General features: G+C 38.5%; 1 protein-coding gene across 1 annotated transcript; it reads right to left on the reverse strand.

The window, feature by feature from the left end:
• Positions 1–20: 20 nt before the first annotated feature.
• On the reverse strand, positions 21–13,183 carry COQ2 (coenzyme Q2, polyprenyltransferase). Its single transcript, XM_063458754.1, has 8 exons — positions 13,117–13,183; positions 10,334–10,705; positions 7,489–7,655; positions 6,136–6,257; positions 5,501–5,586; positions 4,520–4,653; positions 2,716–2,904; positions 21–645 (listed from the first exon to the last, which is right to left on the reverse strand). Exons 2-8 carry the CDS (start codon positions 10,689–10,691, stop codon positions 502–504), a joined length of 1,200 nt encoding a protein of 399 aa, XP_063314824.1. The 5' UTR covers positions 10,692–10,705; positions 13,117–13,183; the 3' UTR covers positions 21–501.
• Between the last annotated feature and the right edge of the window lie 325 nt (positions 13,184–13,508).

Raw genomic sequence — 13,508 nt, forward strand, 5'->3', positions numbered from 1 at the left:
GTTGTTTTATCATGATGATGATGATGATGAATTGTTTTTTCAAATAAAATATATTACTACAGTCAGTGAATAGAAAACATTAGAGCAGTGAAGCCCACGTGACTTTCGAACTGTGCTCATGCCTGGTCATTTCCATGTGGCACACCACTGCTCTATACCAAAAAGGCAAGAATACAATTTTATTTTCCCCACAAAATGTAATGCGTATTTTCATCTTAAATTTAACTGTCTACACCAACTTTTTTTGTCCATTATTTACAGTATATTGTTTATCCAGAAATTGGGTGATTCCTCAGTGCCTTTTCAGTTGCAATTTTTTAGAGAGTTGTTGTGCAATGTGGCATCACTGAACTATATCATGTTTTGAAAACTTCTCCTTGAAGTGTTGTTACTTACACATTGATTTTTCAAGTGTGTGAAATGATTCCAGGTAACTTTCAGATACATTCTACTTCAGTCCTATCAACCAGGCCAGTCCATTTATTGCTGAGTGCTTGCGTTTCACCTTTCTCTGATGTTATCGGCATTATGTCCCTTCCACAAGTTTCCAAGCACAATGCCGAGGAAGAGCAATAATCCCACTGTACGATTTGCGCTGAACTTTTTCCAACAATCTTCAGCATTGTTTATGTCTAATGTGTAGATCTAATGACATAAAAACCAGCAAGATTTACAGTTAAATTGCGTACGTAAAAGGTTACTAAAAAAAATATTTAGGACTTGTTAAATGCCATAAAGTGACGTACTTACTACATAACACTTTAGAAATACCGAATACCCAAACTCACTGTTTAGTAAAGTAGAGGCAAGCTTATGCTGGTAAATGTTAGGAGTAAAAATCTTAATTGCTATATAAAGCTAGTTCATTACAATGTGTTAGTCTTCAGAAAGATGGATATGTAACCTCTTAGTGACCAGACCACTTCTCTCTTTTCTTACCGTTTGGGACCAGGGCTGCTTCTACATTTCTGCGGTGTTTGTTTAGCTGTAATTTTCCTCTTACTCATTTACTGTACCCACACATATTATATACAATTTTTCTCGCTATTAAATGGTCTTTTCAAAGATACCATTATTCTTATCAAATAACTTACTGTAAAAAAATATAAAATATATATTTTTTTTTTAAAAACCACACCTTTTTGAACTTTGACCCCCCCAAATCTGTTATGCATCTACAACCGCCAAAAAACTCGTGCTAAATCGTTTCTAAATTTTGTCCTGAGTTTAGAAATACCCAATGTTAACATGTTCTTAGCTTTTTTTGGAAAGTTATAGGGCAATAAGTACAAGTAGCACTTTGCAAACCTTTTTTTTTTTTTTCAAAATTACATTGTAACACTAATTGTCAGGAATCCCTGAATAACCCTTCACGTGTATATATTTTTAAAAAGACAACCTAAGGTATTAAACTTATGGTATTTTGAGTCTTTTCATGCAACTATTTTACCACCAATCTATGCCAACTTAAAAAAAAAAAAAGCACAAAATAATAATAATAATTGGTGATTTCTTTATTTTTTACACAAATCGCAATTTAAGAATACATGTATGGAGAACTTTAAGGGCTACTGCCAAAGAGCACCCCTATATGTGTTCAGCACTAAAAGACCAGCTGTGAAAATTCCATGTCCTTTTTAGGATATTTTTGAAGCCAGCCAATGTAATTTACTCCCCCACCCCCAATGTTTAATTGCCGTGTTGGCACTTTAAGGAAAAAAAAAGTTGGCATGTATTGCGGTTTGGGCACTCAGGCTCAAAAAGGTTCGCCATCACTGCCCTAAGGTATTTCAAATGGTGGTATTTTAACACTTTCCATGCCCTAATTCTACCACCAGTCTTTGTCAAACTTTTGGGTAGTCATTTTTTTGTTTTATTTTTCTCTCACATTGTACTTTAGGCATGAATTCACAGTTCCTGTTATGTGTTACTGACAAAGAACACCCCGATATGTGTTCAGCAACATCTCCAGAGTACAACAGTGCCCCCAACGTACAGGTTTTATGGGTTTTTGCAAACTTACAGGGGTCAAATGTAGGGCTTTTACCATGTTTGCACATTTAAATTTGCCAGGTTGGTTTGCAGGGCCTTTGAGACCATATAGCAGTCAGGGAATGAAAATGAACCCCATCATTGCATTCCATTTGTAAAAGTAGACAACCCAGGGTATTCAAAATGGGGTATGTCCAGTCTTTTTTAGTAGCCACAAACGCTGGCCAAAGTTTGCATTTTTATTCGTTTTTTTTTTTTTTTGTAAAAACATTTTGTTTGCAATTCATTATATATTTAGAGCGGTCACAGTGCAGAGGGAGAAGGGGGTTGTTTGGGCTCAGAAGTTGACCGGTATGTACATGGGAAGGGAGAGGGAGCGTAGAGGGTTAATTTTTTTTTTGTTTTAATATTATTGAGGGCCTCGATCCCTTGAGGCACTCAGTACAGGCAGAACATCGGAAGCCTGCCTGAAGGCTTCCGATGCTCTGCTCTACACTGCCAGGCGCCACGTGCAGCAACCCGGAAGTGATTGCTCCGGAGGGAGCGATCACTCTGGTGCCCGGCAGTGTGGAGGGGTATTACACGATGTCTCGATATTGAGGCATCATGTAATAGCCTTAGTGCTATATTATGGGTAATGTGGCAATATACAGGCACATACTGGACAATATGTAGGTGAGAGGATTATAGCCTATATGAAGGGAAAAAAAATAAAAATTTTACCTGATGAGCAAGGTGGGCACCAATAAGTGTAACAGCAGTGTAATAGGGTAATGTTTGTTCGCAGCTGAGGCCGGTTAATGTTAATCCTGATAGCAGTGCCACACTGAAACCACTTAGCCACTGCTTTGTCTGGTCATTGAACCTCAAAGCAGTTGATTTCACCCCAACAAGTACATCATCCTTTTTGTCCTACAACAAAATGAGAGATAGTCAGAATCTGTATTTTGTTTAGTTTACCTAAAGTGAATTTTGGCACAATATCTTGAAAAAGTTAATTTTTTTTTTTAAACCAATATGGTTGTATACCTATATAACCCACTTAATACTGATATTGGTAAAGAAGAAAACATTGGGCTAACACTTTTAACCCCTTAAGGACACGTGACATGTCATGATTCCCTTTTATTCCAGAAGTTTGGTCCTTAAGGGGTTAAGGAGCGTTGATTATATTACCTGGACATAAATTGGGAGGGCCCAGTAGTTCAGCTAGGTGAGTCAAGCTCTTGTTAAATGACACCTTCAAGTCAAGGTTGGTAGAAGCACCAACTAGAAAGGATGTTTATATGGATCTGGTTACATACAATGTTGATCTTTTGTCAAACATTCAAATAAGAAATCACATGTAAAATATCGGTCCCAAAGTGTCTTTTGAAAAAACTAAAGCCAATGGACATGGGGTATTCCAAAACATTTTTAAAAAGGCCAGTTTCAATAGGATAACTGAGACTTTACTCACTTTCTTTTTTATTTATTTATTTAAATAAATAAAATAAAAAAAAGAGGGTAAAGGGAATATCTTCAGACAAATATAGAACTGTACACTTCTATTATATACTATTAGGTGATAAATATCAAATATACAAACTGAAATAAATATTAATTAGTAGGAAGGTAGGATAAAAAATTAAAAATAAGAAAAGGGCATTTAAATCAGAGGCACCCTATATCAATATAAGGAAGCCAATCATTCCTGTAAAGAGGGCAATTAGATGGGCTAAACTAGAAAATGAAGTGATAGCCAAAAAGACCAAGACTACAGCAAAAAAAAAAAAAAAATGTGAGGAAGGAAGCCTATGTAACTATGTAAAATGTTTACATTTCTGAAATAAAAAACAAATTGTGAATACAGCATTCCAGGGTATGGGAACATAATCTAGACATTTTATATATACAGTGGCAATGAAAAAGTATGTAAATCCTTTGGAATTAGTTAGGGTTTCAGTATTAATTGGTCATGTTTATTCTTGGAACTTAGATGAACATCAAAAACGATACTAAGGCACATTTATATGTAAATGCAGCAATGTCTAAAGGGATCACATACTTTTTCTTCCCACTGTACATGACTCCCGTAGTAAAGGGATTAATATCACAGAACCTAGCCTTTATATTCTGAATGGATTCATTTGCTAAACATTGGAATTTATATGAAAACATCATTCAGTACCAGAGGAGTTTGTTAATTTACTATTCTACTAAAGAAGCATCCATCAATTTAGGGTGTTTGCGGTTTACAATGCCTACAATAGTAGCTCTGAATATACACTATTAAAGAGGTCCAGGCCATTGGATATATGTTTATGGGTTTTAATTTGTTATCAGAGATATCTGCAAAAGTGAGCGCGGTATTGCCAAAGCAGCTCGAATGCAGTAGCAAAATTGATCAATTTCCGCTAATCTGCTGACCAGATAATAACCTACTCTTACAACTAGAATTGCAAGCCAACCTAATGAATAATTTTAGTCCACCCTTGGTTTCTAAGCATTAGTATGTTTGCAATGTGTAGTGTGAACGATTTCTTACTTGGTGCGCATAAATTGTGTCATATATCAGGGTCCACATTACTCCAGACACATATAAAGGGAGACACACTGACCAATCACACAACCCTTTCACAGCAGACCATCCAAGCAAGGCTCCCCAGTTGAATGTCAAACCTATATGAAGGAAAGAAAAAACACTGTCAATCTACTTTCAATATTTATAATTAGAAGGTTGTTCCAACCCTTTGGAAGGGAACACAGTTTTCTATACAAAATGCCCAATTGGGCACTATTACTTACCACCATCCTTCCCCTCCCCCACACACACACTGTGCAGTAAAACCTACAAAAACATTTTTTACTTACCTGAAATCTAGTGCTGCCTACCATGCCCATCTAACATCAAAGTGCCTTGTGTGGTCCAGTCACCTGCTTCTCATAGCAAAGCCTGAGACTGCACTGTTTCGCCAGGTCAGAAAGTATGCGCACAATCTGAGCTGGCGAGCGGGAGGGGGATGGGATTACCCTATATAAAAAAACAAAGCAAGGTCACGTGCGACGGGAATGTAACTAACTCCTGGCACAAAAGTGCTCATTACTCTGTTCAACGTTTCAAGCAGAAATGCTGCGCATACAGATTCCTACCAACATGACTACTTCTAATCACTGAAGTGGTCATGGTCGTTGGAGTAACCCGTTAAAACTGTGTTTTTGGTTAGAGTAACCCTGTCTATGCTAGTTCCCCCACAATAAAATAAACCTAAAACATCCCTCCATTCAAGCACTAAGATAAAGATCTCCCTGCAGCCTGATTCTCCTCCTCTGGCATCACTCCCCTTCACCGAGGGGAAGACATGGGTGGCACAGACACATGTTGCCTGCATACTGACATCAGATGTCCAATATGCACAGAATTCACATAAGCCACATGGAATAACTGTCAGATAATTCCATTCTCTAATTGTAAACCGCTACAGAATATGTTGGTGCTCTATAAATAATAATAATAGATGCTATTTACCTAACACAAGTTGTGGCCAGTACGTTATCCTCTTCATTAATGGATAGGTTATTACCAGCGACAGAGAAGCTGCTCCAAGGGCAATACTGAAAAATAGAAAATATATACTGCACATAAAGAGAATAAAAAGGGCTTAAAATATTAATACACATCTGACTGACCTTACAGCAATCTGCAAAATACTCAAGGGTTCAACAGATTAATTAGTTGAACCAGGTTGATTAAAATCAGACATTTCTAAATTACTCACTATGGTAAATTTTACATATTCTGCACTCTGAAAAATTCAATATTAGGAGGTTACTCACTAAAGTGACAAATGAAAAAGAAATTGCTGAACTGGAAACATTCTATAAGCCGGGTATGTTTTCAGTTAGACTATTCTGGCCTTAAATGTGAAATACACTTTGAATGATCAATTTGGGAAACAAACTTGCTGGTCTATGGTGAGCTGCGGACGGTAAACATAGTCTGTGTCTGCAGTGTAACCTGTTGTTAACATTTTAACAATATTGCATCAAAGTTCTCATGTAAACAGCAAGTAATAGGTGTTTAGCAATGGGTATATGTATACAAACAATTAGTACTTCTGAAAAATGACATTTAAAAAAGGAATATTAAATTAGGTTCCCCACCTATAATTATTCAGGCATAACAGCACACCAAGTGCCAGACTGAGCTGTCCACCGAGAAAAACCAATGCCTGGAACCGAGATATGTCCCCAGATGCAATAGGCCGGCTTGCTGTTCTTTCCACCTGAGCAGAAGAAATGGTCACTGTAGCCACTGACCAATCAAATGCAGCAAGGGCAAATACAACCCTCAAAATAGATCATTGTTTTCCAAAATAGATTTTACATAAAATAAATATATAGAATATAGAAATATTCAAGTTCGTTTTTACAAATTCACATTTGACATGGTATAATAAAAGAAATGCATGAGCTCATGGAGGGCATCTTCAAAACTCAGAAATATTCAGATTAAGTACTTTTATCCCCATATATTGTCTAAGCACTCTAGTCCATTCCACCCTTAAAAGAGTGATTTTAATACAGTGTTCAAGATAACTAAAGAATTCAGTTTGGGCATAGGTTTTCTCTAGAACTTTCCTACTAACTCCATTGAAGACGGTGGGTTTTGGTATGACTAGGATAAATTCTTCTAGATTCTATAATTTATAAAATAAAAAAAAGTTCAACACACTCTAAAATATAATCTTACTGATTTTATTTGTGATTAGGAGCTTACATGCTCCATATGAAAGGCGACATCTCTATTATTATTATTATCGCCATATAACCATATATATATAACAGATTCTGTAGCGCTTTACAATATTATGAGAGGGGGGATGTAACTATAAACAGGACAATAACAAGAAAACTAACAGGAACACTAGGTGGAAGAGGACCCTGCTCAAACGAGCTTACAGTCTGTAGGAGGTGGGGTGTAAAACACATTAGGACAGATAATAGTAATCAAATAAGGTGGGAGTGAAGCAGAGCTGGAGGAGAAAGTAAAGTGCTGCCCTTTAGGAGAGAGCAAGAGACAGGTATGTGAGGTAGAGGTTACTCTGAGAGGCGATAAGCTTTCCTAAAGAGATAGGTTTTAAGGCACAAAACTTAAAGGAATGAAGACTAGGGGAGAGTCTCGGGTGCAAGCAACGGACAGGAGAAGGTCAGGGGCAGAGTGGAGAGACCGAGTAGGGGCATACCTATGGATCTGTGAAGAAATATGAGGGGCTAGAATTGTTCAGTGCTTTATAGGTATGGGTTAGCACTTTGCATTGACTCCTATAGGATACAGGAAGCCAATGTAAGGACTGACAGAGGGGCGAGGTGTGAGAGGACCGACTAAAGAGGTCCCTACTTCTTAATTCTATGTTATTGGCCCATGGAACTCATTGAGAAACAACTACATAACAAATATGTGTTCAAATAATAATAATGAATTCACTTTATGAATCGGGAAAATTATAGACATACCTTCTTATCAAAGTCTCTGTCCCACATATCATTTATAGTACAGCCAGCACCACGCATCAGAACTGCTCCTGTGGCAAACAGGGCCAGCATGGATATGTCTGGGAGTCCACCCGGCTCTGCGGCTAGAGCTATACTCCACGTGCAGGGTAAGTACAACAACCAAGTTCCTGTAGTAGATTAAAAACGGTCAGTATGCCAGCTCCACTCCAGGGAATATGCTACCACAACAATATACAGAAAATATCTATAAACATAACCTGTCAAGTGTGTGATCATCCATTCATAGTCCATATCCCCCAAATGTCCCTCTTTTATAGAAGCTCCATATTGTTGGTGTGTCTGAGTGTATAACAGAGTTCCACTGCAATAATACTCACAGTATAGTGTCTTTAAACTACAACAAATATGTTAGAAATCTGTGTAAAAGAAATACATTGTTGTTGTTATAAATTGCATGTTAGTTATATATATTGTTAGAAGTAAGTCACCTAAAATAGGGCCCGACAAATCCCAGGCGCCATGGCGACTAAATATTTTGCCCTGGCGCCTGGGATTGGTCAGCCCGTTCCTTCCCCCTTCTGTCTCAATCCCTATGCAGCTCTCTGTGGGCCGGGAGGAAGTGAAGAACTGTAATTGCTTCCACCCGGTGCAGAGGCCACGCAGGGGAATGTCAAGCTAACCTGGCAGGATACCAGGGAAAGATGGCTCTGCTCCCCGCCCCCATGCCGCAGAGCAGACCATGCTCCTCGCCAGCCTCCCGCCCCCATGCTGCAGAGCCAACCCTGCTCCCCGTCCGCCTCCCGCCCCCATGCCGCAGAGCCAGCCGGCCGCCCTTTATCCTGCGTAACCTCAGCGCCGGGAGGAAGTTATTACAGTCCCCTTAACTTCCTCCCTGCGCACAGAGAGCTGGAGAGACAGAAGGAGGGAGTCTGGAACAGTGGCTGCCAACTTCCATTAGTCGCAGCCAGCCCCACTAACCAGATGTCACCTGCTGCTGCCCAGTCCCACTGAACCCCAGGGAGGCCACTCTCCTGAGCCCAAAAGGTAGGAGGGTGGATACAAATATGTATTTTTCTTTTTTAATTTCTGTGTATCTGCCATATGTGTATGTCTGTATGTGTATTTGTATGTCTCTATGTATGTATGTGTATTTGTCTGTGTGTATGCATGAATGTTTGTGTGTGTGTGTATGTATTTGGGTGTATCAATAATAAATCATACTGAGTGTGTGTGTCTGTCTGTCTCTGGCAAGAGTGTGTGTCTGTCTGTGTCTCTGTGAGTGTGTGTGTGCCTGCACATTGTGGACTAAGATAAGAGCCACTAGAGGTGTTACTAGGCAGGAATGTACAAACTGCCTTATCTCTGAAAAGGCAGGATTTACATTGAAAAGTCTACAGAGACAAGCTATATACACCAGAGCCATTACATTAAGCTGTAGTGGTTCTGGTGCCTATAGTGTTACTTTAAGAATTGTATTTTTGTCATTGGGGAAAAAAACTGTCTGCTAACATTTTTAGCTGGCTCCTAGCTTGAAAGCAAATTTGTCAAGACCTGACCTAAAATGCATCAGATTTACTTACAGGTTGCCTCCACTCGCATCCTTAAATTGAAAGTGTCCAATTTTGGTAGGCAAGATAGCCAGCCGTTCCTGTACTAGACATACCCAATGATTAAAAAGTTATGATGAATAATAACTATTTTTTAAAAGCGCAAAAGATAGTGATAAATCCTTAATAAAGTAAATATAACAACTCCTATACGTAAAAAACCCTTAAAACGCAAAAATTTTAAAGGAATTTAAAGTTTTTTTTAAGTGATTAGTAGATAAGTCTTATACCCCACCTCCTCTAGTAAGCTTGTTTGAGCAGGGTCCTTAACTACTGATTAGTTCCTGTTACATTTTGTTATTGTCTCATTTGGTACATTCCCCTCTTATTGTAAAGCGCTGCGGAATAAGCTGGCGCTATATAAATATCAATAATAATAATAATAATAATATCTTTTGGCTGCATTGATATTTCAGTGAAATTCCACATCTGTATTTATGAGAATTTCATTAAGATTTCATGTTTCTAATATGCGCAGTTTTTTCTTTCTGGTGAGTTTAGTAGAAGCCATATGGTGCGAATAGTTCCATTATTTATTTTTTCTAACCTGAAATAAACATTTTCTCCTGTGAGAAATCTAGCTTTTAATAGCTCAGAATGCAGAAAACCTACCCTTGCAAACAATGAGACAACTAAGATTGGCTGGGAGAATTGAGCGTTTTGTGGTATCTGAAGACATCACTGTATATTTTTTCAAAACGAGGGACATTCAGATGTGTTAAAAACAGCAATGACTTACACTATCCTCTCAGGATAGTAAAAAAAAAATCTTGTAAGGCTCCACTGGGTTTGTTGTAAACTCAGGGACGTTTCCTAGTTTCTGAGGGGAATTTTGGGAATACCAGCATTCCTTTGTAAATAGTGACATTACGAAGCACTCTGACTTGAATATAAGACCAACATACCCAGAATGCATCAGCTCCTAATGCATTTTATGAATCATTTTGCATACAAAAAAAACCACACGGTTTACATGGTGGCATCCAGTTGGTTTTTTTCAATTACTTAACCCATCAACCTTGGCAGAAGTATTAATGTAACAGAATGAGGAGGCCCATGGCATTGGACTGAAAGATTTCCTATAACAGATTAAGATTACATTCTTAAAATCTAACAACTACAACCCAACCACAAATCAAAAACAAATCATTACTATTTGTTAACCTGCGGTTAAAGGCTTCAAATTTACTAGATGTGAATATGGTTTTGGAAGCTATTCTGCTGCCAAATCATCTTACCAATTGGTTTATCCAATCGCATAAGTCGTAGGTAAGGCTGAACATTTTTTGGCATCGATTCAACCACGACAGCAGCAGAAAAACTAAGTGATCTCTTCGAGCCATGAATCTCAGTCTTGTGATGTGAATGGTGGGATACAGCAGGCTTCCAACACTTGCAGCCGCTAAATGCACTGAGACTGTGCAAACATCTGGCAAACACCTGGTTCTTAAGTCCATACAGTGATGTCATCTGACTGTGCGGATATGTACTAGACGTGCCTTGCCACTGGCCGCAGGTGTCATATCTGAAATACCGATGGGATGCTCTTGGTATGGATCTGCACAGTGACAGGATCCTAGAGGAGGTCAGGTTCATCTTGGAGATCGTTTCTACAAATAAAGATAAAAACTTAATATATGGCTGGCAATTCTCTAAAATACAGTGTCAATGCAGTGAACAATAATAATGTTAAAACAGTATTAACATGGAATTTCCATATACATTTCAGAGCAGTGGTCCAGTTCTGGCTCACTCCATGTAACTACTCTGTATTCGGAGAGTAAAAACAATGTGTTCCTTTAACATTCTATAGCATTTTTAGTTTATCCCAGTAATCAGTGCTTAGTGAGCACAGCAAGTGTTTACGGAAGTTCAATTGTCATCTATTTAATATGGAAATCTAACCAATGAATATCATGAAAGCACGTGCAGCTGTATTTTTGGATTACATATCCAAACACTGTAGGTAGCAAGAATTAGAGCCTTATTAAAAAAAAGACTAATAAAAGACACCCACCCAGCATTCCTAACTATAATCTAAACAACAAATGTGTGTGTGTGCCTGGATCGCCTCTTTAAAGTTATAGTAAAGTGTTTATTATTACATCAAAGTGATGTCAGGGCGTTCATTATTATGCTGAAGTTTTGCTATGGCGTGACCAGAAGTCCACACATGCATGGTCCATGGCTTGGCTCTCTCCAGGGAGGAGAGAGAGAGAGACTTTCCTATTATACATGAGCACAATATAGCCAACATTGATATGATACCTGAGACCTTAAAAGTTTATTCACTAAAATACAAAGTTTGGAAAATTAAATCTGAATGGAAAAATCACGACAAAAATAGCAGATGTGTTAACATTTTCCAACTTAACCCTAGTCACATCTTCTTTATATTTACTTCTATTTGTCCACACCATTTTAATTTACATTAATTCGGATTTTATCAAATTAATAACCCTGTAAGGGTTCCGGTTGCCTGATTGACAGGCCTGGTATTTTATCTTATAGGGGCAGTAAGTTTTACGAAGCATTGCTGAATACTGTGGTACGGCATTCTCAGAAATGAGAGTGTGTTCAGGATGTTCTAAGTATCATGCACTTTGCAATAATGCAAAGTGCTTATAGTGCTTAGGCTAGCCCTTTTAAAAGATATGGTAAAGGAACACATTCCTGACCCTATAGTGTTAAAACCACCATCTAGCCCCGCTGTGATTCTGTGAGCCAGTCAATCACAATGTTTTCCCATAGGATTGGCTGAGACTATGAAGGGGGCAGATCAGAGGCAGAGCCAGCACAATCAAAACACAGCACAGGCCAATCAGCATCTCCTCATAGAGGTACATTGAATCAATGCATCTCTAGGAGGAAAGTTCAGTGTCTCCATTTAGAGGGTGGAGACACTAAATGGTAGTACTGCACAGTATGCAGCACTGCCCCAGGAAGCACCTATAGCAGCCATCTGAGGACTGGACAGCTAAGTTATCCCTAGGCTGTAATGTAAACACTGCATTTTCTCTGAAAAGACAGTGTTTACTGCAAAAGCCTGAAGGGAATAATTCTACCCATCAGAACAAATACAAAAAGCTGTAGTGGTTCTGGTGACTATAGTGTCCCTTTATTAATAATGTACATACCAACTATATAAACCGACTGTTTATCTATGATAGGGCTTCTATATAATTACATATGCAACATCTACTCTGAAGACAGCAGTGGTATGTTCTTCGAACACTTCGAATTGTGAAGAATGTACTCATTTTTGCTATTGTGACTTAAAGGTGCAGTTCCCTAATCACTTCTACACATTTCACAGTTTAATGAATTAACCCCCAGGAAGTTTAAGAGCCTAGTTTTTGTTTTTTTATTCAATGTGTAAAATCTTAAAGTATCAACATATATTTCAACTCATAGTTGGTGTTTATCAGTAGCAACCTACAAATAATTGCATTCCCAAATGATTCCCAAATCTTTCAGGAAGTATTCACTATCAATTTTAGAGGATTGCATATTCTCTACCAGCAGCAGAATGGACTTGTACAGTCTCCTACTTTATTTCTCGTGTTAAGTTAGGCCATGCATACAACATACATGATGCTGCTTGCTTTTTACCTGTTTAAATATGTCCATAAAAACTAATCATGAGAAATTGCTGTACTTACTGCCCTTCCTACTCCAAGCATTAGTTATAGTCCGCAGCATTGCAATGTATTATGACAATCTGATGGAACTTTACTATATAATAAACGATCAATGTTAATCACAGGTGGAAGGGACTTTTTTTATTATTTAAAAAGTTGGAAAACCCGAAGCAGCAAATTATCCATGTGAAGGCATTCACACTAGAGCGTAGATCTCTAGCAGTTTGTAGCAAGAGAAAAGGTCACCTTGTTTTTCGTTTTACTAAAGTAAGGAGAGATCACTTGCAATCAGGAAAAAGAGGGGTTAGCAGGCACTGAGTAACAATGAATGAGTAGGACAAAAGGAAGTAAAACGGGGAATGAAACAAACATTCACATACAGCTGCATGCAGATCCCTTCAGCATGGATAGCCCAGATTCTAGAACACAGACGGCTCCTCCCACAGCCTCTCTGTTGTGCAACTGCAAAATGACTCCCTGTGTCACTAGTACCGTAAGAAACAGTTCCGTATAATATCAATCAGCCAGGAAGTAGGAACATTATGCAGAAAAATATCTTCTGGATGAAAGAGCTAATGCGGCTTATTTACTAAACACAGAATTAAAGGGGGGGGGGGAGAATAAGGCAAAAAAGTGCAGGTTCTGAAAAATGTAACTGCTCAACCACAATCACAGTCTGCAGGGCTGCCATCAGGACTTTTGGGGGGGTCTTACACAGGTCACAGGGGGTTACACAGATCCCACAACTCTGCCCACAGGGCCCATCCCTGAG

This window comes from Pelobates fuscus, chromosome 6 (genome assembly GCF_036172605.1).
Source record: "Pelobates fuscus isolate aPelFus1 chromosome 6, aPelFus1.pri, whole genome shotgun sequence".
Lineage (NCBI taxonomy): Eukaryota > Metazoa > Chordata > Amphibia > Anura > Pelobatidae > Pelobates > Pelobates fuscus.